At 40.4% G+C, this 23198-nt stretch overlaps 1 protein-coding gene across 13 annotated transcripts; it reads left to right on the top strand.

Moving 5' to 3' along the window:
- B3GALNT1 (beta-1,3-N-acetylgalactosaminyltransferase 1 (Globoside blood group)) lies at positions 1–23198 on the top strand. Of its 13 annotated transcripts, XM_076004207.1 has the most exons (6): positions 656–879; positions 2116–2200; positions 12664–12692; positions 13045–13080; positions 17513–17594; positions 20220–23196. In XM_076004207.1, exon 6 carries the CDS (start codon positions 20254–20256, stop codon positions 21247–21249), a length of 996 nt encoding a protein of 331 aa, XP_075860322.1. In that variant the 5' UTR covers positions 656–879; positions 2116–2200; positions 12664–12692; positions 13045–13080; positions 17513–17594; positions 20220–20253; the 3' UTR covers positions 21250–23196. The 13 variants fall into 13 exon arrangements, with proteins under 13 accessions (XP_075860331.1, XP_075860305.1, XP_020141693.2 ...); XM_076004190.1 differs by lacking the exons at positions 656–879; positions 12664–12692; positions 13045–13080 and adding exons at positions 100–367; positions 4440–4576 and having other exon boundaries at positions 20220–23198; XM_076004186.1 differs by lacking the exons at positions 656–879; positions 12664–12692; positions 13045–13080 and adding exons at positions 540–645; positions 4440–4576 and having other exon boundaries at positions 20220–23198.

A 23198-nucleotide genomic window follows, 5' to 3' on the forward strand; every position in this document is an offset into this window, starting at 1 on the left:
CTCCTCCCAGGGAACACTGGATGGTGCCGACTGAGTGGAGCAGAACTTCCTTGAACTGTCCAGATAGGACAATATAGACAGGTAGTTATTAGAGCATGCGACTCCCTAGGACTCCCATCCACACACAGACCATTGTAACCTGACATGTCCCCACCCTTCATTCCCCGACGATTCTGGATGAAGAACTGCGCATTTGTTCTGAGAGAGCAAAGAACTCCTCTCAAGGTTACTCCTCCCCTAGTTAGCTCTGTGTGGACTTCAACAAGAAAATCCCTCCAGGGATGCCTGGAGACCATGCACTTGCGCGGCTTGGAAAGATGGCAAGGGGGAAGAAGGAGCGGCTCTTAAACAGAAATTCCAGCCCGAGGTCTGCCACTCAGTCGTCTAGCCTTGGCCAGCCTCAACTGTAAATGCGTACTTAACTCCACCGTGCCGTGAATGTGCGGTGACAGCGAGGATCCGGACAGCGGTCCGGCGCGGGCGCGTAGGGTTGCGGGCTGCCCGTGCCCGCGCCCGCGAGCAATGGGCGCTTGGTCTGCGCGCGCCCGGCCGTGCGTGCGGCTGCGGGGAGGATGCGTGTGCGCGCGGGGCGGGAGCGCCGGCCGGCCGCCTGCTTCGGAGCTGGGTGTGCGCTGCGCGCCGGAGGTGAGGGTGAGGCCCGGGCCTTGCGGTGGCCGCAGGCGGTTGGGACCCGGGCTGGGTAGCGGGCGTGGCCACGGGACCGGCCTTTCCTGAAACGCGCCATCCTCCGGAACACCGAGACCTGGGCAGCGCGGCAGGGAGGCGCCGCCCACTCCTCTGGCCCTTTCCGGAGCGCGGCCGGGACTGAGCTCCCGCGCCCCGGGGCTCGGGCCTCGGCGGCTACCAGCTCCTGCACCGGTGAGCGCTGGAGAAGGGGCCCGGTGGGGCCGTGACAGACGCGGAGGGGCGCCGGGGCGCGTAGCGGCCCAGGCCGCGGCCGCACGTTGTCCACCCTGCCCCGCTCCTGGGCGCAGTCCTTGCCTGGGTCGCCCGCGCCTCTCCAGCCAGGGTCAAAGCCGGGAGTGGCTCGGCGCGTTTGCCGCGGTGGCAGGGGAGAAGACGAGGACAGCGTTTCGGTACCCCTAACAGCGTGTTCGGTACCCAGCGTTAGGTGGACCCTAACAGGCCTGGGCGAACGCACTCCGGGCTCTGGGGAAGGGCCTGGGGCCGTATTGTGGGAAGGTGCTTCAAGGGAGGGATTGGGAAGGAATATGGACCTTGGGAGGGGAATGGTCGAATTAGAGAAAGGAGGAGACGTAGGGGCTAGTGTTACAGGATTCATAAGAGGTGGTCTTAAGGAGCATCTAAGGCGTTTTAAAAGAAATCCGAAAAGGTACAACGGAGCTCACTTTTCCAAGCAGTAAGAAATGATACCAGCAAGCAAGCATGGGTAGTGGTTGCATTCAGTATTCTTTCTTTTCTTATTCTCACTGTTGGACTTGGGAGAGAGATTTGCAGAACAGAGATGATTTTATTTCCAGCATATTTTGCTCAAGAGTGCCTGCATTTAGGAGGTGGCTGCTTTGTAAGGAAAAGGAAGAAATTACCAAACCATGTGTGGTTTTTTTTTGGAGGGCGGGGTTCTGTTTTCAGAGATAAGGAAGATTAGAGTTTACTGTCTTCAACTGGAAACAAGTTTGTTTTTTAGCTTTCTCCAGGTGGCTTAGGCAAAGGAAGGGAGCTGAGTTTGTGCTCAGAATGCGTCAATGCCATATAAAAGCGCAAATTACTGAACTTGCATCAGTCTAGAGATGGGAGCTATTTAATACTAAGAGATAAAACCGTGTGACTTTTTTCCCTTTTAGATTAAAATGTTCATTTAAATGAATGGCCACTGGATAACTCCAGCCTCCTGAAAATAAAGTCTGTTATCAAAATGGTGCCCATATTATGTAATTCCAGATTAGAGTTTGAGGTAATTTGATATCATAGAGGATGAAGACAGGATCAGGCTTTTCCAAAAATTAAAAAAGGGTTGATACATAATAGCTTGCTCCAGCAGGAATGTGCTAGGTATAGAACATTGATTTTTAGATGTCATAGTGCCCAGTGTTAACTTACAACTCAGATACATTCTTTTTCTGTTCTGCTCAGTAGTTCATGGCAAATCTGAGTGTTTTAAAGCATGGACTACAGAAAAACTTCAGCTAGTGCTTTAATTTCATCTGAAACTCTACAGGTAAGTTCATCTTATTTTTAATTTAAAAATTATCCTAATTGGTTAAATATGCCCATGATAGTGCCTGTTACAAGGTTTTAAGTATTACTGACATAGCTACAAAGTGTTTTGTATGTTCTAGCATGTTTCTTTCTCTGAAGGATTTGAAGAAGTACAAGAGTTAAGCCTCTACTAAGCCATTTTGGATAATATATATTTTCTAAAAAATTGAATTATTAAAATACCATGATACTTCAGGAAAAGTTAACTATATAAACTTAATTCAGTGGGTCATATTCAACTTCAAGTTCAGACTCAGTGCTCTTTATCCCTAAGAAATGCTCCACTGAATACTTTTTTCTCTTTCTTCTTTGCATGGGTGATTTGCTTTATCCCTGTGCCTCACCTCTAGCTTTGTGCCATCCACCACTGGGTGATGCAGGTAGAATCCCCTTTTAGGAAATACCTTTGTCTCTTTAGCCACCGTATAATAGCTAGGCCAAATAAGCTTTTCCATTGCAGTTTTTCCAGGTATTGATCATTGTTGCTTACTGTGTGGTAGACAGCCACACTGTACAGCCTCATGGATGAGGCCAGATGTGTGGGGTCAAACAAAACATTCTTAAATGACCTTACACAACAGATGCATCCAAAAGTTGCAGTTCCTTTAACAGCAGGTTCTTTGGCAAACATCTTTCTTAGGACTATGAACAATGGTTTTATTTTAATAAAAAGTTGCATATTATAAATATTGATATGCTTTTATTTATTTTTTTCTTTTTTTCACAGTAGACAAATACATGCATGATATGCTTTTATTATCAGGGCTTTGGGCATATTGTGGATTAGAGGATAGGGGAAGATGAGAAGTATGAGCTTGAAGTATGGCGATTTGTAGGGGGCCCATTAAGATTAGGTGAAGATGAAACCACAGAGCATCTCAAGTTTGGGGCCCTAAGAGGCTGCAGGATGGAAGATTTGGCTGGGGCAGAGGTCCTCAAACTTTTAAAACAGAGGGCCAGTTCACTGTCCCTCAGACCGTTGGAGGGCTGGACTATAGTTAAAAAAAAACTATGAACAAATTCCTATGCACACTGAACATATCTTATTTTGAAGTAAAAAAACAAATGGGCAAAAATACCCGAATGTGGCCCGCGTCTTGCAGGCTGTAGTTTGAGGACGCCTGGGCTAGGGAGATAACTTGTACTCCTTGAAGCTTTGAGACTTTAGGGAATGAAAGCCAGAAAGCTAGATTAGATTATCAGAGTTTCCCATCCCATGTGTATCTGACCCTGAACTAGGAGATCATTGTCTATGGCTTAACTTTCTCTGCAAAAGCAGAATTGACTAGCAGAGATAGACTGTATGGTCCACAAAGAAAATATTTACTATCTGTCCTTTTATGGAGGAGAGGGGGAAGTTTGCCCATCCCTGGGCTAGAACATGGATTTCTGCTACACTGTCAAGCTGTGCATTTTGAACAGGCTCTTAAAAGTTAGAATGAAGAAGCACTGCTCCTGTTAAAACATTTCACAATTCTGTAGCCACCTACCTCAGTGGCATGGACAGTGAGGGCTCAAACCATGTGTCTTATCTGGAACTATATTTGGCTACTGTGTTGGTTACAGACTTTGTTTTAAAGAATGGAGTTAGCCACTTTCTGACAGAAAAAATTATCATCAACTTTTATCTCTTGCTATTATTAAATAGTTCCTTTTTCTGCATTGATAGAAATTCTATAATTTGCTCTGTTATTGATCAGTAAGTAGCACATTCTGAGTGGAAACTCAGCACCCTCCCATGGGCTCTGATCACTAATTTATAAGCATTAGATCTGGGAGGTCTGCCCCATCTTCTCCAGGTGGGCTTCACTCATGAGGTTCAGTTGAAACTTGGAGTTGTGAACTTACCACCATACTTTCTGCATTGAGGGTCAACAGCTTGAAGGCAGGGCTTGCCTGCCTTCTTCCCCGCTGCTGCCCCAGCCTCTAGCACACATCCAGAACATCAAATAAGTGTATAAAACAGCCTTAAACAACTAAGGAAAAGGTAATCGATGACTTAGCTTGAATGACAAGGATGGCAAAGATCTATAGTATTCCTAATTTAGGGCAATAATGGGAAGAAATGTTTACTAGAGCAGCTTCCCCTGTCCCCTTCCTCTAGTGGGTAGAGCTGTTTGTAATAAAACAGATACAGAAAGCCCAGCTTTCAGGTCAGTCTTGCTGCTGACTTGTGTGGTCTTTGCTTTGTACCCTAGACCCAGTCATCCTGTGGCTTCTTCCCCCTGTCTGCTCTGTCAAATGGTGCTCTCAGAGACTGCCTACCCCAAGCCTAGAGGTGCATCAGGTTCTGCTGCATTCTTTGCTCCCTGCCCAAGACTGTCAAGAGGCTGTGGTATGAGGTTTATCTCTCCTGTGAGTGCTGTGCCCTGGCAGAAGGAACTTGAAGGGTTTGAGTTTGGATTCCAGGTGTACCTCTATCTAGGCTGCACAGGTCTCTGGAAAATGGGGTTGATGGTAACAAAATTTTGTGGTGTTGTGAAGTGTGCTTTGTAAATTGCCATAGAAGTAAGTGCTACTATAGACTTCTGTAGTGCCCCAAAGCCTACTATGCCTTAAAAAAAAAAAAAAAAAACTTGCTTAAAATCTTTACATGAATTGCAAATTATCAAGACTGACTTTTGTTGTTGTTGTTATTGGACACAAATGCAGATAGGCCAAAAGCAAAAAAGAAAATTGCAGCTAAATTTTCCTTCTCAAGTCCTGCTGCTTTTGCCTGCTCTTCATTTATCTCAGTCTAAACCCAGAAATCATGCTATAACCCAGAAATCTCTGAAAGATTCCCATAGACAGGGATTGTTTTACCTACAAGAATGTAGTGGCTTTTGTTTTGGTTTGTTTTTGCAAAGAGTATATAGTATGTCTTAAAAGCCCCAGGTTATCTTCTACCTTAGCATTGAAGCATCAGGCTTCCATTTTAATGAGGTTTGTAGGAAAGACATTCTTTCACGCATCTCAGAATGCAATCATCGGGGATTTCAAGAGAAGAATTGGGAAATTGTAATAGAGCATGGGTATTTATACTCACAGTCCTCTTACAACTGCATAACAACCAGGGAGTGGTGCTCGATGTGGGTTTTTTTTTCTTAACTCAGTGAATAGTTTAAATTCATTCTTAAAAATTGACCAGTTTAAAAAATTTATACAAAAATAAAACCCTATACAAAAATGTATACTACATTTTAAACATTATAAATAACAAAGTTGTGGAATCTTGGCATTAGAAGGGATATTAAAAGTTGCTTGAAATAACTCAAAATTCAAAAATGGGCCAGGCGAGGTGGCTCACGCCTGTAATCCTAGCACTCTGGGAGGCCGAGGCGGGCGGATTGCTCCAGGTCAGGAGTTCGAAACCAGCTTGAGTGAGACCCCGTCTCTACTAAAAATTAGAAGGAAATTAATTGACCAACTAAAAATATATATACAAAAAAAAAAATTAGCCGGCCATGGTGGCGCATGCCTGTAGTCCCAGCTACTCGGGAGGCTGAGGCAGGAGGATCGCTTGAGCCCAGGTGTTTGAGGTTGCTGTGAGCTAGGCTGATGCCACGGCACTCACTCTAGCCTGGGCAACAAAGTGAGACTCTGTCTCAAAAACAAAACAAAAACGAATCAACCTTTATAACATTCTTGAAAGCCACTGGAAGATTTTCGTTGGTAAGGAACAACAGCCCATTCTAGTAATCGATGTTGAACCCTCTCACTAATTTTTATCTTTGGTTTCCCATTTGCCTTCTAGAGTTATGCTTACAGAGTGTTCAAAATATTTGAAAGCATCTACTGTAGCCCTTCTAAGCTTTTTTTTTTTTTTTTTTTTTTTTTTTTGAGACAGAGTCTCACTTTGTTGTCCAGGCTAGAGTGAGTGCCGTGGCTTCAGCCTAGCTCACAGCAACCTCAAACTCCTGGGCTCGAGCGATCCTTCTGCCTCAGCTTCCTGAGTAGCTGGGACTACAGGCATGCGCCACCATGCCCGGCTAATTTTTATATATATATATCAGTTGGCCAATTAATTTCTTTCTATTTATAGTAGAGACGGGGTCTCGCTCTTGCTCAGGCTGGTTTTGAACTCCTGACCTTGAGCAATCCGCCCGCCTCGGCCTCCCAAGAGCTATGATTACAGGTGTGAGCCACCGCGCCCGGCCTTCTAAGCTTTATTATCCCCAGAACAGAATGCCCCCAGTTCCTTCATCGTTTTTCACCTGATCCTTATGGGAGATGATACACCCTTCATAAACTGGGTTACCCTCTTCTGACTTAAATCTAATTTGTCAATGATCCTTTTAAAATGAAATATATATGTGGCTATAGAATTATGACCCCTTTTACCAAGAAATTTTTTCTGTTTCTTGAACTCAAGAGTGTATTAGGGTGTGTGTGTGTGGGGGGGGAGGGTGTGTCTGTTGGAGGAGGGGAACACACTATAGGACTAACTTGTAGAATTCTGTTCACACTGTCATTCATTCACAAGTACTTGGGAGTGCTTTCTGTGTGCCAGGCACTGTGCTAGGTGCTGGGGACACAGTGGTGTGCAGGACCTGAGAGGTGTCCTGGCTCAGTCCCCTGAAGTTCTGATGAGAAAGGCAAGTCCCCAAATTCGATGCCTTTCCTCCTCCTGCTGTTGGAACTAGAATCTGTGTTTCCTGATTCCCCAGTTATTCTTTTACACCCCTACCTTTCTTCATATGGAAGTCAAACTCAACTAAAACCTTAACGTCTTTTTAGGTTGCTGTTAACAAAGGGTCCCCTGTCCTGTTATTGTGTAGTTGGTGTTTTGAACTCTGACATAGGACAGAAAATCTGTCCCCATCAGATTTCATCTTGCTTTAGCCCTATTCCCTAATGCCCCCCGCCAAAGTATTTTTGGATTGTAATTACATTTTCTAATGAATTTTCTGGGGTTTTTTACAGCTTTTTCTTGTCTTCAAAATTGAATAAGCCTACATTCATTTGTCTTTAATCAGAAATATTAAACAAGAAAAGGCTGAAGACAGGCCTGTGGCTAAACCCAGGGACTAGAGATTTTCTCCCAGGTTGACAAAGATGCTCCAGTCAACCTTAGACTATCAGCAGGGGAGTGTGGGGGTGGGGTGGGTTGTATCTATGGCTTTATTGGGCAATACTGTATTCTCAGAGTCCAGCACAAGCCCAAGAAATGTGTGTTGAACAAATGTGTGCATGAACAATACCTTGGCTATGATGGGTCACCCAGTTTTGAAACCATCTAGCCACTGTCATTAGACTCATATTCCCATTTTCTTCTGGACTTTAGAATGCCTAGCTGTCTTCATAGAAGCTTAATTCTTGTGTGTTATCTAAGGCTACCCTTGATCTTCTGGTCAAGGAACCCTGTTGAAAAGGGGATGAGGTCAGTCAGATGGAGCATTCTGGTGACTCTCTGCTAGCTCCTGATGGGGCCATTGCTCTTGTGTCTAAATGTTCACTGTTGTTTACAGAAGGCTCAGCAACTTATTCAGAGTTGTTTGGAACACAGATTCACTAACATTGTTCCCTTTGGCAATTACACCGTTGCAGAAAAGTGATCTTGTCAGGGAAGACTCATTGAACACTATCTCAATGAGAATTTGTAAGAGCTGAGCATGATTTTTATGGAGATTGAACGGTGTTTGTATTTAGGAGTTCCCTTTGTTTAAAGTTTCTGGTTCAGCTTTGACAACTCTTCATCTTTGAGGAAGTACAGAAGTGCTGCCCTATGTAGAGGAAAGTATGAGGATGTCAGGCCAGCAGGATAAAACAAGGTAGAAGGAAGCTTTGTAGTGCAGAGTGACAGACTCCACACAGGAAGGGGAAGACACCCAGATTCCTAGCGCTGCTTTGCAGGCTCTGACACCCTGAGCAGGTCTCCAAATCTCAGGCTCTTTAGCTGTTATGATAATGGTTTCTGCTTCCTAAGGTGGTTTTAGTCATCAAACAAATGGAAGTATGAAAAGTATTTACTATAATACCAGGAGAGGGCAAGGGCTGTTGCTAAAATTATGGTTAGAAGGGAATATGAAGAAGCTGGATAGAATAGAAAGCAAGTTCTTTTAAATGTGAGCCTTTGTTTGCCCTGACAGAGTAAAGCATATTTCATTTTTAAGCAAATATACCGATTGCTATTCATTGATTCACTGAGTAAATAAAATTTGATTTCCTGTTATCCAACTGTGTGCTCCATAGTAAGGAAAAAAATGTAAACCTTATCAAATAAGCACAATCCTCAAATAAAGTGGCCTGATGCCACTTGAATATCTTGTGCCTCAGTTGGAAAAGGTTCATGTATTTTGTAGAAATACATGTTGGTAGAAGTGCCTATTATGGGACTTTTGACAGTGTGAGCCACAACCAAAAAGAAATAATGTTCAGTTTTAGGAAGGCTATAGGGCAGGAGGAAGGATCCTGGGAGACGGAGTGTGTGTGCAGAGGAGTAACCCAGCAGTCTGCATTTGGCATGCGGACCTCTGCCAGGGGACTTATATCTGCAGGGTAGCAGAGCATCAGCTCCTGGGGATTCTAGGGGAAACAGAATCCTTGGACTCTAGGAGAAAGCTTACTGGTTTGGAGGGATAAGGTGGGTCCACTGGGATTTATTTGCATGTTCAATTATATTATAGAGCATGTGGTATCTTGTAAGACACATGTGGGAGCTGGGAGCAGAGTCTGTAAATGAACAAATGTAGGCAAATAATACATTAGAGGAGGCATATAGCGTGATCTTGAATAATAACACTAGTGCCATCTACTTTGCTCTTCCTGTGTGCCAGCCTCATTCTGAATGTTTAACACACATTATTTCACGTAGTCCTCACGGTAAACCCACGAGGAAGGTGTCATTGCTCCCATTTTACAAATAAGGTAATTGAAGCTTAAAAAGGTTAAGTAATTTGCTCAAGTGGGTATTCAGTAATTCTCAAACTTCATTACATCCACAAATCACCTGGGGATCTTTGAAAACCTCTAGTCTGATCCAGTAGATCTAAGGTGGGGCCTGAGGCTCTGCATTCCTGACATGCTCCCAGGTGGTGCTGACGCACTGCACTTTGGTGAGGGGCCAGGGCATCACATCGGCGTCACCTGGGCAGCTTTAGAAGCGCTGCCACCTGAGTCCCGCCACCCTCTGAAACTCTAATTTAGTTGGTCTGGGGTGCAACCTGAAGTCCAGTGCTTTTTAGGTTCTCCAGTGAGAACCACTGTGTTAAAGAAGTGAGGAAAGAGAAGTAGTGGTCAGACTATCTGCTGGTTGTGCTTGTTTCTGATACAATCAGAGGTCATAGAACACAAGCAGCAGGTGGGTTGTAAAAATAATTAGGTGTTTAATTGAGTCTAATTGAGTGGTAGAGTTTAGATTGCTTTGTTTATGAATTACTGTGTTTAGTTTGAGAAGGTACTAGGGAAATTCCCCTCAAGGATATGAATTGATATGTGGGTTTTTTCCCTTTATAAGGAATAGGATGTTTTAATGTGTGTAATTATGATTTCAATTAAACTTAATATGCACAGGCCTTTTTTCAGGCGATTAGGATTTCCACACCCTTTACGGTATTGTTTCTTTTATGGCAAAGAAAAGTTGAAGTGTTGTACAACTGGCAGTAGTTTAGTAATTATAATAGTTAACACATGATTTTTTCTTTGGATGACTCTGAATGTAGTATGCTTGAGTTTTAAATTTGATTGAAATTGGACCTTAAAATGCACATGATCAAAATCAGTGTAACCCAGGGGTAGGGAACCTTTTCATGTTGGAAGGCCACATTAATTTAGCTATAATCAAATAAAGCCACATTCAAGCAACTTCAAGTAGATATACTTTAAAATGTACATTATTTTGTAAAAAAAAATCTAATTATTATGTACTTAATAATTTCAAAAATGAAAACTGTTAATTTAAAAAGTTAACCTTTTAATGACTTTGTGTCAGCCTTTTGTGGAAAGCATTTGAATATTTGGGGGTTTTTTTTGGTTTTTGGTTTTTTTGAGACAGAATCTCCCTCTGTTGCCCAGGTTAGAGTGTCATGGTATCAGCCTAGCTCACAGCAACCTCAGACTCTTGGGCTCAAGGGACCTCCTGCCTTAGCCTCCCAAGTATATGGGACTACAGGCACTCCGTCCACCTCGACCTCCCATAGATCTAGGATTACAGGCGTGAGCTACCATGCCTAGCCAAGCATTTGAGTGTTTGGTTGCAGCATGGAGTTCCACCATTCAGTTGATCCTCGAGGTTGGTTTCAATCATTTGTGACCGTAAGGGCGTCTTGATTTGGGTTAGGTTGGAAAACGTAGATTCACAGCAATAAGTGGTTGAAAAGCAAGAAAGCATTTTTTGGGTGTGTTGCTGAAGGCGTGGGTATTCTGCTGCATTTTTCTGTATTTCAGTTGGATCTTTCTTAGCATCAAACAATGACTTTAAAACGTCCTCTACGGAGAGCTGTCCTGTAGTTATATATTTTAATGTGATACAATGTATTTCTCCTCCTCTCCTTTGTGAGATTCGCTTTTTGTGACTTGTTTCTGAAGGCTTTCCCTACACAGAGGTAACAAATAAATATCATCTTTATTTTCCTGTAATAGTTTTAGTTTTACCTTTTTTTTACATTTAGTTCTTTTGTCCACCTGAAATTTTATCTTGGAAATAAATATGAATATAATTTTACTTTTTCCACATTTATTTATGTCCTATTTATTGAATCCTTTCCCCATTGGTTTGTGATGCCAGCTTTGCCATTTATCAACTCCTCATGTATGTGTGGGTTGGCTTGTGGTCTTGCTGTTCAGTTGTTTAGCCTGTCTGCTCCTTTGTTTTAATTACTATAGCTCTGCCATATGATTTCGTAACACCCAGCCTCCCCAGCCTAATTTTTTATTTACAAAATTGTCTTGATTATTCTTGGATCATTATAGTTCTGAGAATTGTAGGCTCCGTTTGTCAAGTTTGTTTCAAAATCCTATGACTTTATTGACTAATTTGCAGAAGTAGAACCTTTACATTTGAGTTTTCTTATCCCTGAACATGTTATCTCTATCCATTTATCCATATCTTTTAAAAATATTCTTCAAAAAAGTTTTAGTTTTTTTCTACATCAAGGACTTGCACTTTTTGTTGTTGTTGTTGTTGTTGTTGTTGCTATTGTGTTTTTCCTGGTATGGTTTTGTTTTTTAAAATTTCTGATTTGTATATTGAGCTCATATCCAGCATCTTGGGTAAACCTATTAATTCTTATACATTATCTTTTCCCCCTCGATTTTTCTTTGCAGATGATTACATTGTACTAAATTAACGGCAGTGATTTTTCTCTTTATCAATTTGTGTGTCTTATTTTCTTTCTTATTTTAGTGGATAGTAAGGATCTTTAGAATGACATTGAATGGTAGAGATGATAGTGTGCATCCTTGTCTTTTTTCTGACTCTGATGGAAATTTTTCTGAAGCTTCATTTTGATTATTAGTTTAACAGACTAAGGAACTTCCCTTTTATTTCTAATGGTTAGATTCTTTTAATAATCATTTTTGGTTTTTATTTTATTTTCTGCTTTATTATTCCTTCTCTTTTCTTTGTGTTAATAATAACCTTAGAATTATTTTTTTAACTTTCTGAGCTAAGTACTTAGTTGATTTATTTTCATTATATCTTTTTCTAAATATATTATTAATTATATTAATGAGAAAAAGCCAGACTTAAAAGTCGGTAAACCGTATGACTGCATACTGCATCATTCCATTCTTGTGACATTCTGATAAAGACAGAGCTATAGAGAGAAGAAAAATAGAGGAGTGGCTGCCTGGGAGTGGGGGAAGGCTTGATTACAAAGGGACACTGGTGGAACTGTTGTGATGGAACTGCTTTCTTTTCTTTGCTTTTCAATGTGCTTTTCAAGTTATTGTAATTGCTTTATAATTATATTGTGGCTAGAGAGTGTAGCCTGTATTGAGCTTTTAAAATTGTTGAGAAGGCCTATGGAACCTAATACTATCAATTTTTTGATAAATGTTTTATGCAGTCTTAAAAACAAATATTTCTATTCTTTTTATTGAATGAAAGGTGCTGAGTATTTCTGTTAGATTAAGATTATTGATATTATTTGAAACACTTAAATCTTTATTTTTATTTTTTGTCTGCTTGATGTATCAGTTATTTAGATGTGTTAAAAACTCCCATTAGGATTATAGATTTTTCCATTTATACACATGCTTTTCAGGTTTTGCTTTATATAATTTGAAGTTATGTTTTTATGGTTATATAGCATAATTGTTAAATTATCTTATTGGATGATTCCTTTCATTAGTAACAAAATCTCCTTTTTCCCTTTTAAATGCTGTTCATTTAAAATCTGTGATGTTAATAATTAACTATAGCAGTCTTCTTTTGATTTGCATTTTTCTGATACATGTTTTTCTATTTCCTAATTTATATTTTGTATTGTTTTGTTTTAGAAGTGTGTCTTATAAACAGTATAGGGCAGGCCGGGCGCAGTGGCTCACGCCTGTAATCCTAGCTCTCTGGGAGGCCGAGGCGGGCGGATTGCTCGAGGTCAGGAGTTCGAAACCAGCCTGAGCAAGAGCGAGACCCCGTCTCTACTATAAATAGAAAGAAATTAATTGGCCAACTAATATATACAAAAAATTAGCCGGGCATGGTGGCACATGCCTGTAGTCCCAGCTACTTGGGAGGCTGAGGCAGGAGGATCCCTTGAGCCCAGGAGTTTGAGGTTGCTGTGAGCTAGGCTGACGCCACGGCACTCACTCTAGCCTGGGCAACAAAGCGAGACTCTGTCTCAAAAAAAAAAAAAAAAAAAAAAAAACAGTATAGGGCAGAATTTTAAGCCAATCTGGGAGTCTCATTTTTAGTAGGTGAGTTTACGATTATATTTACCCTAATTCATGATACACTTAGATTTATTTCTGCCATCATCTTTTGTGCTGTTTACTTCCTATGCATTTTCTCTTCTTCCTCCTCCCCTTTTCCTACCTTATATTTACTAGATAGTTTGCTTTGTTTCTTTTATTTCTCAGTCAGTTTGAAAGGTATATGTTCCATCTCTGTTCCTTCAATGATCACTCTAAAGATTAATATACATTCTTAAAATGAATTTTTTAGCAAAATATTAAGGCTTATCAGTATCTTCTAGTTCCTTCTAAACCAGCTAAGTACAGTAGCATATTTTAATTTTTCTCTTAAACATCTTTTTGTAGCCATCATGTCTTTTTTTTGTTGTTTTTGAGCTAACAGTATCACTCCATCGCCCCAGGTAGAGTGCAGTGGCATGATCTAGCTCACAGCAACCTCAAACTCCTGGGCTGAAGTGATCCTCCTGCCTCAGCCTCCCGAGTAGCAGGGACTATAGGCACCAGCCACCACACCTGGCTGATTTTTTTTTTTTTTTCTATTTTTGGTAGAGACAGGATCTTGCTCAGGCTGGTCTTGAATTTCCTCAAGTGATCCTCCCATCTTGGCCTCCCAGAGTGCTAGGATTATAGGTCTGAGCCACATGTCATTTTTTACCAAGTCTTTTTGTTCACTGTTTTACTACTTGAAAAAAATTATATTTGTTCTGCTTTTCTCTTTTATTTTTTATTATCCATATTTATTAGTTTTCACTGATAATCTTGCTTACTTTTGTTTCTTGTATTTCATTCCTTCTCCCTGAGTTCATTTTTCTTCATATTAAAATACATCCTTTGGTGCTTCTTTCAGCAAGAGCTTGTGGACTTTGTAAGTCTTGGTGTGTTTGAAAGTGTCTCCATTTTACTTTCATTTCACTTGAATTCTCTAAAATTCACCTCTAAAATATATACAGTGAAACCAGCTTTACCTACTATACAGGGGAGAAAATAAAATTATTTTGTAAACACTGGTGTGTGTATATATATATATATTAGTAGTAGCTAGTATAGGTCTTGTTTGATTTATGTTAATGTTCATGTATTTTTAGTGGATTTTTCAAATCATTCCTTACTGTGTTGAGATAATATTTACTGAAATAATAGAGAATAATAGCTAAGAGAAATGTCATGAGTTGTGCATGGTCATACTTGTGGAGGAGAGCTAGGGTAAGAGGAAATGCAGGATCTTAACCTCTAGCTTAGGGTTACCACCATTCAATGGAACTTTGAATCATGCAAGCATATAATCCAGTTTTTCAGCTTTGTTTTTTTTTTTTTTTTCATTTTTTTTTTCAGCTTTGTTTTTATTTATAAAGGCAACACATGAACAGTTTGGAAAATCCAAATGATATAGAAAGAAAAAGAGGCGAGGCGCGGTGGCTCACGCCTGTAATCCTGGCACTCTGGGAGGCTGAGGCGGGTGGATTGCTCAAGGTCCAGAGTTTGAAACCAGCCTGAGCAAATGCAAGATCCCATCTCTATTAAAAATAGAAAGAAATTAATTGACCAACTAAAAATATATAGAAAAAATTAGCTGGGCATGGTGACCCATGCCTGTAGTCCCAGCTACTCGGGAGGCTGAGGCAGTAGGATTGCTTGAGCCCAGGAGTTTGAGGTTGCTGTGAGCTAGGCTGACACCATGGCCCTCACTCTAGCCTGGGCAACAAAGTGAGACTCTGTTTCAAAAAAAAAAGAAAAAGAAAGAGATGAATCTTTTAGAAATCCCAGAGAATGCAAATGATTGACCACTGGAACATATCCTTCTAGACATTTCACTCTGCATATGTGGCCACATGCATTTATAGATACTTATTTCATCTGTCAAAAGGAATCTTATCACATAGGCAGTTTTGCTAACTGCATTTCACACTTAGTAATATATCAAGGGAGTATAGGTAAGCATCATTGCATATGATGAATAAAGATATGTTATTGTGTGGATGTATCATAATTTTGTTTAAACAATTCCTTATCGATAGCCATTTACATCAGATTTTTCCATATTATAAATAATGCAGTTCTGGTTTTTTAGGATAAATTTCTAGCAGTGGTATTGCTTCATCAAAAAGTATTGCACATTTAAAATTTTGACAGATATTTTAAAATTATCCTCCAGAAATTATATAAGGATGCTGTTTTCCCCTGACACGTACTATGTAGTATCACTTTTTTTTTCTTTTTTTCTTTTCTTTTTTTTTGAGACAGAATCTCACTCTGTTTCTCTGGCTAAAGTGTTGCGGCATTAGTCTAGCTCACAGCAACCTCAAACTCCTGGGCTCAGGCAATCCTCCTGCCTCAGCCTCCCAAGTAGCTGGGATTACAGGCATGTGCCACCATGCCCAGCTAATTTTTTCCATATATTCTTAGTTCGCCAATTAATTTCTTTCTATTTTTAGTAGAGATGGGGTCTCACTCTTGCTCAGGCTGGTTTTGAACTCCTGACCTTGAGCGATCCGGCCACCTCGGCCTCCCAACATTTTTTTTCCCTAATTTTCCAGTGTTAGACTTTTGTCAGAATACTTCTGCTTGTGAGTTTGAACATCTTATTTTAGTGATCCTTTTTTTTTTTTTTTTGAGACAGAGTCTCACTTTGTTGCCCAGGCTAGAGTGAGTGCCGTGGCGTCAGCCTGGCTCACAGCAACCTCAGTCTCCGGGGCTCAGCGATCCTACTGCCTCAGCCTCCCGAGTAGCTGGGACTACAGGCATGCGCCACCATGCCTGGCTAATATTTTGTATATATATTTTTAGTTGGTCAATTAATTTATTTCTATTTTTAGTAGAGACGGGGTCTCGCTCAGGCTGGTTTCGAACTCCTGACCTTGAGCAATCCGCCCGCCTTGGCCTCCCAAAGTGCTAGGATTACAGGCGTGAGCCACCGCGCCCGGCCTAGTGATCCTTTTTATTATTCTTTTGAGAATTGCTTTTTTTTTTTTTTTTTTTTTTGAGACAGAGTCTCACTTTGTTGCCCAGGCTAGAGTGAGTGCCGTGGCGTCAGCCTGGCTCACAGCAACCTCAATCTCTGGGGCTCAGCGATCCTACTGCCTCAGCCTCCCGAGTAGCTGGGACTACAGGCATGCGCCACCATGCCCGGCTAATTTTTTGTATATATATTTTTAGTTGGTCAATTAATTTATTTCTATTTTTGGTAGAGACGAGGTCTCGCTCAGGCTGGTTTCGAACTCTTGACCTTGAGCAATCCGCCCGCCTCGGCCTCCCAAAGTGCTAGGATTACAGGCGTGAGCCACCGCGCCCGGCCGAGAATTGCTTTTTTGGCCATTTTCTTTTAGTGTTAATCTTCTTAATCTATGACAATTCATTTTTTATTAGGCTTATAAATTTTTTGTGATAAGTGTCTCAAGTGTCTCAGGTTATTATTTTCTTCGATTTGTTTTGTATCTTTCAACTTTGTGCTTTAAAGAAAATTTTTTTTGGAGATTTCAACCTCTTTCAAGAATTTTTTGAATTTTTTATTTGATCAAAATTTCCTTTGTGGTTTCTGGATTTTTTTCTTATAGTGGGATAATCAAAAAGTCTTCCCCACTTCAACATTATTAAAATTTTTTTATCCGTATTTTGGTGTTTTACAGTTCACTTTTCTCCCATCTTTGAATCTTTAATCCATTTGGAGCTTGTTTTAGTATAAAGAGTGGTATGTGTCAATGCCTCCCTGTCCTACTTTGGTTTTTAAACTTGACCAGTGAAAAAATCCAAGATGTGAGGAGAATTAATCATAACAGAAAGTGATATGTACTTCTGTGCTTTCCAGCTCTTTATTGTGGCTTGAGTATTGATGAGTGGAGCTGGAGGCGGGGAGGGCACAGGGCGGGTGGGCAGTGGTAGCTGGAGTGCCCATGTCAGAACTGCCTTCCGTGCATGTGTTTGGACAGAGAAGTAAAGAGAGGATACTGGCAGAATGTCTCTTTGCAATTTTGTTTCCCTCTTTTTTGTGACCCCAGTTCTTTATCAGGGGAAGTGGGACTGTGGTAGGGTGGCATATGACACTGCTGGTGAGAGAACGTAGATACACGTTTTAAGTCTTGGATCTGTACTGTTTTTGATTACCAAGTGCCGTTTTTCCATGAGGAAGCCATGAACTCTGAATTCTGTGGACAGCAGTATTTTTTTAACTTTTCATTTCCACATATGTTCCTAGTTCAGAAAGGAATGGGGAGTGGGGAGGCTTTTTTCTTCCCTCCTTAACCCATAAGTAAATTCTATTAAGTTTCTTCTATTTCTTACAGAAATTTCAAGTATTATTTTTAGTTAAAAAATTTTTTTTTGATATATAATGTACATATTTTGGGGGTACACATGATGTTTTGATACATGTATACAATGTGTAGTGATCACATTAGGGTATTAGCATAGCCATCACCTCAAACATTTATCTTTTCTCCAGGCATTGTTTGTGACAATTACATACTGCTGTATGTTCTATTGGGGAAACTGAAGGTCTTTGATTCAGAAGAAACAAGAAGAAGGTAAGACATAGAAATGTACTTATGGCTTTGAAATGTACTCTTCTTCAAGTTATAATATCAAGATTATTTCTTTCGGATAATACATTTTGACAATACAAATCAATTTAGAGAACACAGGATGGAATAGATGCCAAGGGTAGAACCACAGCTGGTGATGACAGCCTCTGTTCGTTGTATACCTAACACAGTGCAGAGGCTTTGCATATATTATCACTAATTCATACTGTATTAATGTCTTCAACATAGAGACAGCAAGCTAAGGCTTCAGGAGATACATAACACACCCACTTGTCCTGCTTGGTAAAGGGCAGAGCTGAAGTGTGGACTCTGGTCTCTCTGCCTTCAGAGCCAGCTGTGTTGTAGGTGACCTAACGTCTATTCTGGCCGGTTCTTCAAAGGCCTTTCCTTGCATTTTAAACTAGATAATTGAAATATATGGAATGACTTAAAAAAAAAAAATAAACTAGATAGTTCCTCCTCTTTTTGCTGCTGCTTTATTTTCTTCATGGGTCCATAGGCAATAGATGTCATAACCATAGTCAAATTTTCACATTTAGAAACCATAGCTTATAGAATGCATTAAAAAATAACATTTATAATAATATTTGCCAAGGTTTTTCATTATTGAAGAGTTGGTAGGGCCTCCATCACCCATATGCAACTGTGAATGGCACCCTTACTCAGGACACTTTCATTTGTCCAAAATTTGTTATAATATGCTGATTTGTTAGAACGAGACGTTTGTTGTAATGAATGTATAAGTAGTCAGCAGCTGAGATATAAATGGTGCCCCTGAAGATTGTGCAGTGCCCAGTAGCCAAGTGAGGAGAAGACGTATAAAGGTGGTGGTAATTACTTCTGTCATTCTCATTGTAGAACTATTCTGTTTCAGGTTTTTCTAGGGACTGGCTCTGTATGGTTAGTAAGTGGGGTGTAAGGGAGGATAGGAGGTAGGTGGACAGACCTATATTTTATCTTTATACAAATGGAAAAAGCATATCAAATTTTAGTGTCCATCGCATTCCTGCTGTAGGCCTCCCTCTGTCTTGCACCTTTGACATCTGTGAGTAAAACTGTCTTTGCCAACAAGGTCATAGAATGTCAATGGAGAGGCAAGACACATATACATGGAACTGAACTGGAGAGAGTTTGCCAAGACATTCCATTGCACTGTGTGACTTAAAGCATAGAAAGCATCAGAGATAGAAAAGGTTATTGTGGCCAGAAGTTATCAGGGGAGGTAAGATATACCCAGGTGGGGAGGACAGGAGTCTTGAAATCCTGTTATTTTCATGTACATTCAGAGGCAGAAGAGCTGTGTGTCCAAAGACCCTCAGGTTGACCAGGGTAGGACCCTTAGGTAGACCAACCTTCCCATAATGACATCACTGTTCATCCTCTCCATAGCAAATCCTGGCTTCCCAGGAGCCCTCCGCCAGGTGACTGTGGCTGAGGAGGGCACTGTCAGAAGCCGCCTCAGCCCACCCCTCCTCATGTTGTTGATCTGCCCCTTGCGCTGAAGTTCCTTAGCATTTGCTGTAAACAGTCTGTACTGCACGTCATGCCAAGTTTACGTGTTGCCTTGGGATTCTTCTCCCACCACCTCCTTCCTTTGGCTGCTTAATGCCTGGTCTGTGAATGTAGAAGTCCGGCAGACTGAAGCCTATGCTCATGGTGCAGGGAACACCCTCCGGGATCCCAAACTGTAAACCACCCCCAGCCTTGGGATCTGGAGCAGAGCTGAGGCCGTGCTGTCACTCCACAGTTCGAATGCTCTATGTCTCTTTTTTTTTGGGGGGGGGGGTCTCAGCTGGAGGTTCTATGTAAAAGCAGGCGTTCTAGAAGGTTCCATCTTGTGATTCTGATCTGGCATATGGCTTGTGAATAGACTGCAATGAGAATCACATGAAAGCTCAGTACTAAGGACTGACCTTTAAGTACTTGCTATCCAGACTGGGCATTGAGTTTAGCCAATGAGGTGGAAAGGGGGCTAGGTTGGTGTTTTGGGCAAGTAAAAGCTATTTCATAGTCAGCATTTAAAACTCAAGAGATGGTTATCCTATTTGTGTCTGGAGGACTTGCCTTTCAGGGGAAGAATCTCAGTGGTCACCATGAATAGAATAGTCATCGCTACAGGGTTTTTCTTATCTAGATTTGCTAGAATCCATATCAGATCACACAGCTGAAGAAGACCTTTGGTTTATTTGGGCTTGTTGCTAGTAAAATCTTCTTGCATTAAATCCTTCTTTTTTCATAGTGGTAAAGAAGAAACACATTTGCTTGTTTTTATCGTAGATTTATCTTTTAACCCTCCATTACCCATATCTCTCCCTTTAGGCGTCTAGGACAAAGTTATATACCATAATAAACAGAGTAGAACAAGAAGTGGTAGTTTTTCCAAAATAATCAAAAGATATGTTTTAATCTTGGTCTTGATGTAAAAAGCTAAAATACTTTTTTTTTTGGTTGATGGTATTAATACGCATGTAGTTAAATGAAGGTAAGCGATTTTGGTCAGGATTTTCGGTTTTGTTTTGGAGGTTTTGTTCTCTCATCTTTCTGCTACAATTTGAAAATCTGTTTTGGGTGGTAGAATACTAACACAATCTCTGGTAAATCTTCCAGACTCCGTGACTCACGTGCTTCAGCGCTGCCGTGGATGGCCCCACCTCTCCTGCCTGCCCTTCCAAGTAGGATGTCCCTGAGATCCCTCAAATGGAGTCTCCTGCTGCTGTCACTCCTGAGTTTCCTCGTGATGTGGTACCTCAGCCTTCCCCACTACAATGTGATCGAACGTGTAAACTGGATGTACTTCTACGAGTATGAGCCAATTTATAGACAAGACTTCCGCTTCACACTTCGAGAGCATTCAAACTGCTCTCATCAAAACCCATTTCTGGTCATCCTGGTGACCTCCCACCCCTCAGATGTGAAAGCTAGACAGGCCATTAGAGTTACTTGGGGTGAAAAAAAGTCTTGGTGGGGATATGAGGTTCTTACATTTTTCTTACTAGGCCAGCAGGCTGAAAGGGAAGACAAAATGTTAGCATTGTCTTTAGAAGATGAACACCTTCTTTATGGCGATATAATCCGACAAGATTTTTTAGACACATACAATAACCTGACCTTGAAAACCATTATGGCATTCAGGTGGGTAACTGAGTTTTGCCCCAATGCCAAGTATATCATGAAGACAGACACTGATGTTTTCGTCAATACTGGGAATTTAGTGAAATATCTTTTAAACCTAAACCAGTCAGAGAAGTTTTTCACAGGTTATCCTCTAATTGATAATTATTCCTATAGAGGATTTTACCAAAAAACCCATATTTCATACCAGGAGTATCCTTTCAAGGTGTTCCCTCCCTACTGCAGTGGGTTGGGTTATATAATGTCCAGAGATTTGGTGCCAAGGATCTATGAAATGATGGGTCATGTAAAACCCATCAAGTTTGAAGATGTTTATGTCGGGATCTGTTTGAATTTATTAAAAGTGGACATTCATATTCCAGAAGACACAAACCTTTTCTTTTTATATAGAATCCATTTGGATGTCTGTCAGCTGAGACGTGTGATTGCAGCCCATGGCTTTTCTTCTAAGGAGATAATCACTTTTTGGCAGGTTATGCTAAGGAACACCACATGCCATTATTAACATCACAGCTACCAAAAGCCTAGAGAAGAACAGGATACTTTGTGGAAAGTGTTAAGTGTGGCACTGTGGAAAATTCATGGGAAGGTCAGTGTGCTGGCTTACACTGAGCTGAAACTCATGAAGAACGTGGAGGCTGGAGATTTAAGCTTTACTTGTGATCTTGTTTGACAAAAATCAAGTCAGGCCCCTTAAAGATGATATTCAGAAGAATTAAATATAAAGAAATTAGAGGTTTTGCTAATGAAATTAATAGGACCAAACAATTTGGACATTGTCATTCTATAGGATAGAATTTCTTAAAAGGGTTTCTCTGAATTATAAACTCATTGGTTCATAACAGTAAAGCAATGTGGAGTGTTATTTATTGAACAATCTAGTCACTTAAAGGTTTCGTGTGTATCGTATATGGATTACCAATTTAAAAGTATAGTTCTGTGTAAACAAACTTCATTGAAGTTATATCGAACAAAATTTCATCTGTTTTTTTGTCATTTAGAAGGTACTTGAAGATGTTGCAGTATTTCAGTTATCAATTATTATTGAATATTACTTTGAACTTACTGAGTGTTTAAATGTTTTGATGGTTTCAATACTGTGTAAATAGAATAGTGAATCACTGTTTATATTGAAATGTTTTTCTAGTTACTTCACTGAACAGTTTGTTGATAGCCCCATTAGTGTGAAGTCATAGGTTGTTATTGTATATCAGTAATCTCTTGAACTTTGTTAAATATTTTACCGTGGTAATATAAAGAATTAGAGCAAGAAAATCTGAATTATTGTCTTATTTTTTAAAAATATAGTCCCCAGTGTTTTTAGATGTCACTTTGTCTTATTTTTCCACCTGGTAATTAGGAATAATTTAGAATGCCAGGCAGTATAGTTCCTTTTGCAAAGGATTCTGAAGGAAAAAAAAATAAAAGGAGAGAACCTGACGGCCAGAATATTATGGAAAGAGTGTCAAATTCCAGTATTTGAGTTGGAAAGAGGAGACTGAAGATCCAAGTTGCATTATTAATCTGCCCTTATGTTTCATCATTAACAATGAGTTTGTGAATAAAGAGAACAAAAGAAGGAAAAAAAACCCCTGCTGTTATTATTAGTTTCTCATTAAGACGAAAGCCCTAATGTGTAGTCTAAAGTCAAATCTGATTTAAATTTCCTGCTTTCTTAGAAGTACATTTCTCCATAGAAGCGGTGATGTGTGTTTTGTTGGACCTGCTGAAATGAGGTCAAAGAGGGAGCACTCCTTACCCCCTTCTCCCTGGGATTATGCGATTTCCTCTTAGAGTTGATACAGGCAAGTGATTCCCTTTTTCTGAATTATGTGATGGCAAAAGATCAAATCCCTTGTCAGGAACTGCAAACTTGAAAGTGTGTAGTTAGCTCTTGTAATACTCAGATATTTATAATTCTCCTATATGAAAAACCTAACTTCAATTAAAACTGTAATGCATGATTCTCTAACAAGACATTTATGTTTTCCTGGGCTCAGACCTGACCCAGTTATTAATACAATAAAATCAATTAAACGAAATATTCTGTGGAACCAATCTATGCCCTTGCTAATCCCCATCCATATAGGAGTCACTTTCCTTAAGACAGATGGTAGTGGTTATCTTTGTGCTATGATTAGATTTGATTGGGTTTGTGGGAGATTATAGTCATGTGCCACATAATGACATTTTGGTCAGTGATGGATGACGCATATGACAGTGGTCCCGCAAAATTATAATGGAGCTGAAAAATTCCTATTGCCTAGTGGTGTCCTAGCTCTCGTAGTGTCCTAGCACAGTGCATTACTCACATGTGGTGACGCTGTTGTAAACAAACCTGTGCTGCCAGTCACATGAAGGTACAGCACATTCAGTTATGTACAGTGGATTGTACTTGATAATAAATGACTGTGTTACTGGTTTATGTATTTACTGTACTTTTTATTGTTAGCA

Source organism: Microcebus murinus, chromosome 1 (assembly GCF_040939455.1).
Source record: "Microcebus murinus isolate Inina chromosome 1, M.murinus_Inina_mat1.0, whole genome shotgun sequence".
Taxonomy (NCBI): domain Eukaryota; kingdom Metazoa; phylum Chordata; class Mammalia; order Primates; family Cheirogaleidae; genus Microcebus; species Microcebus murinus.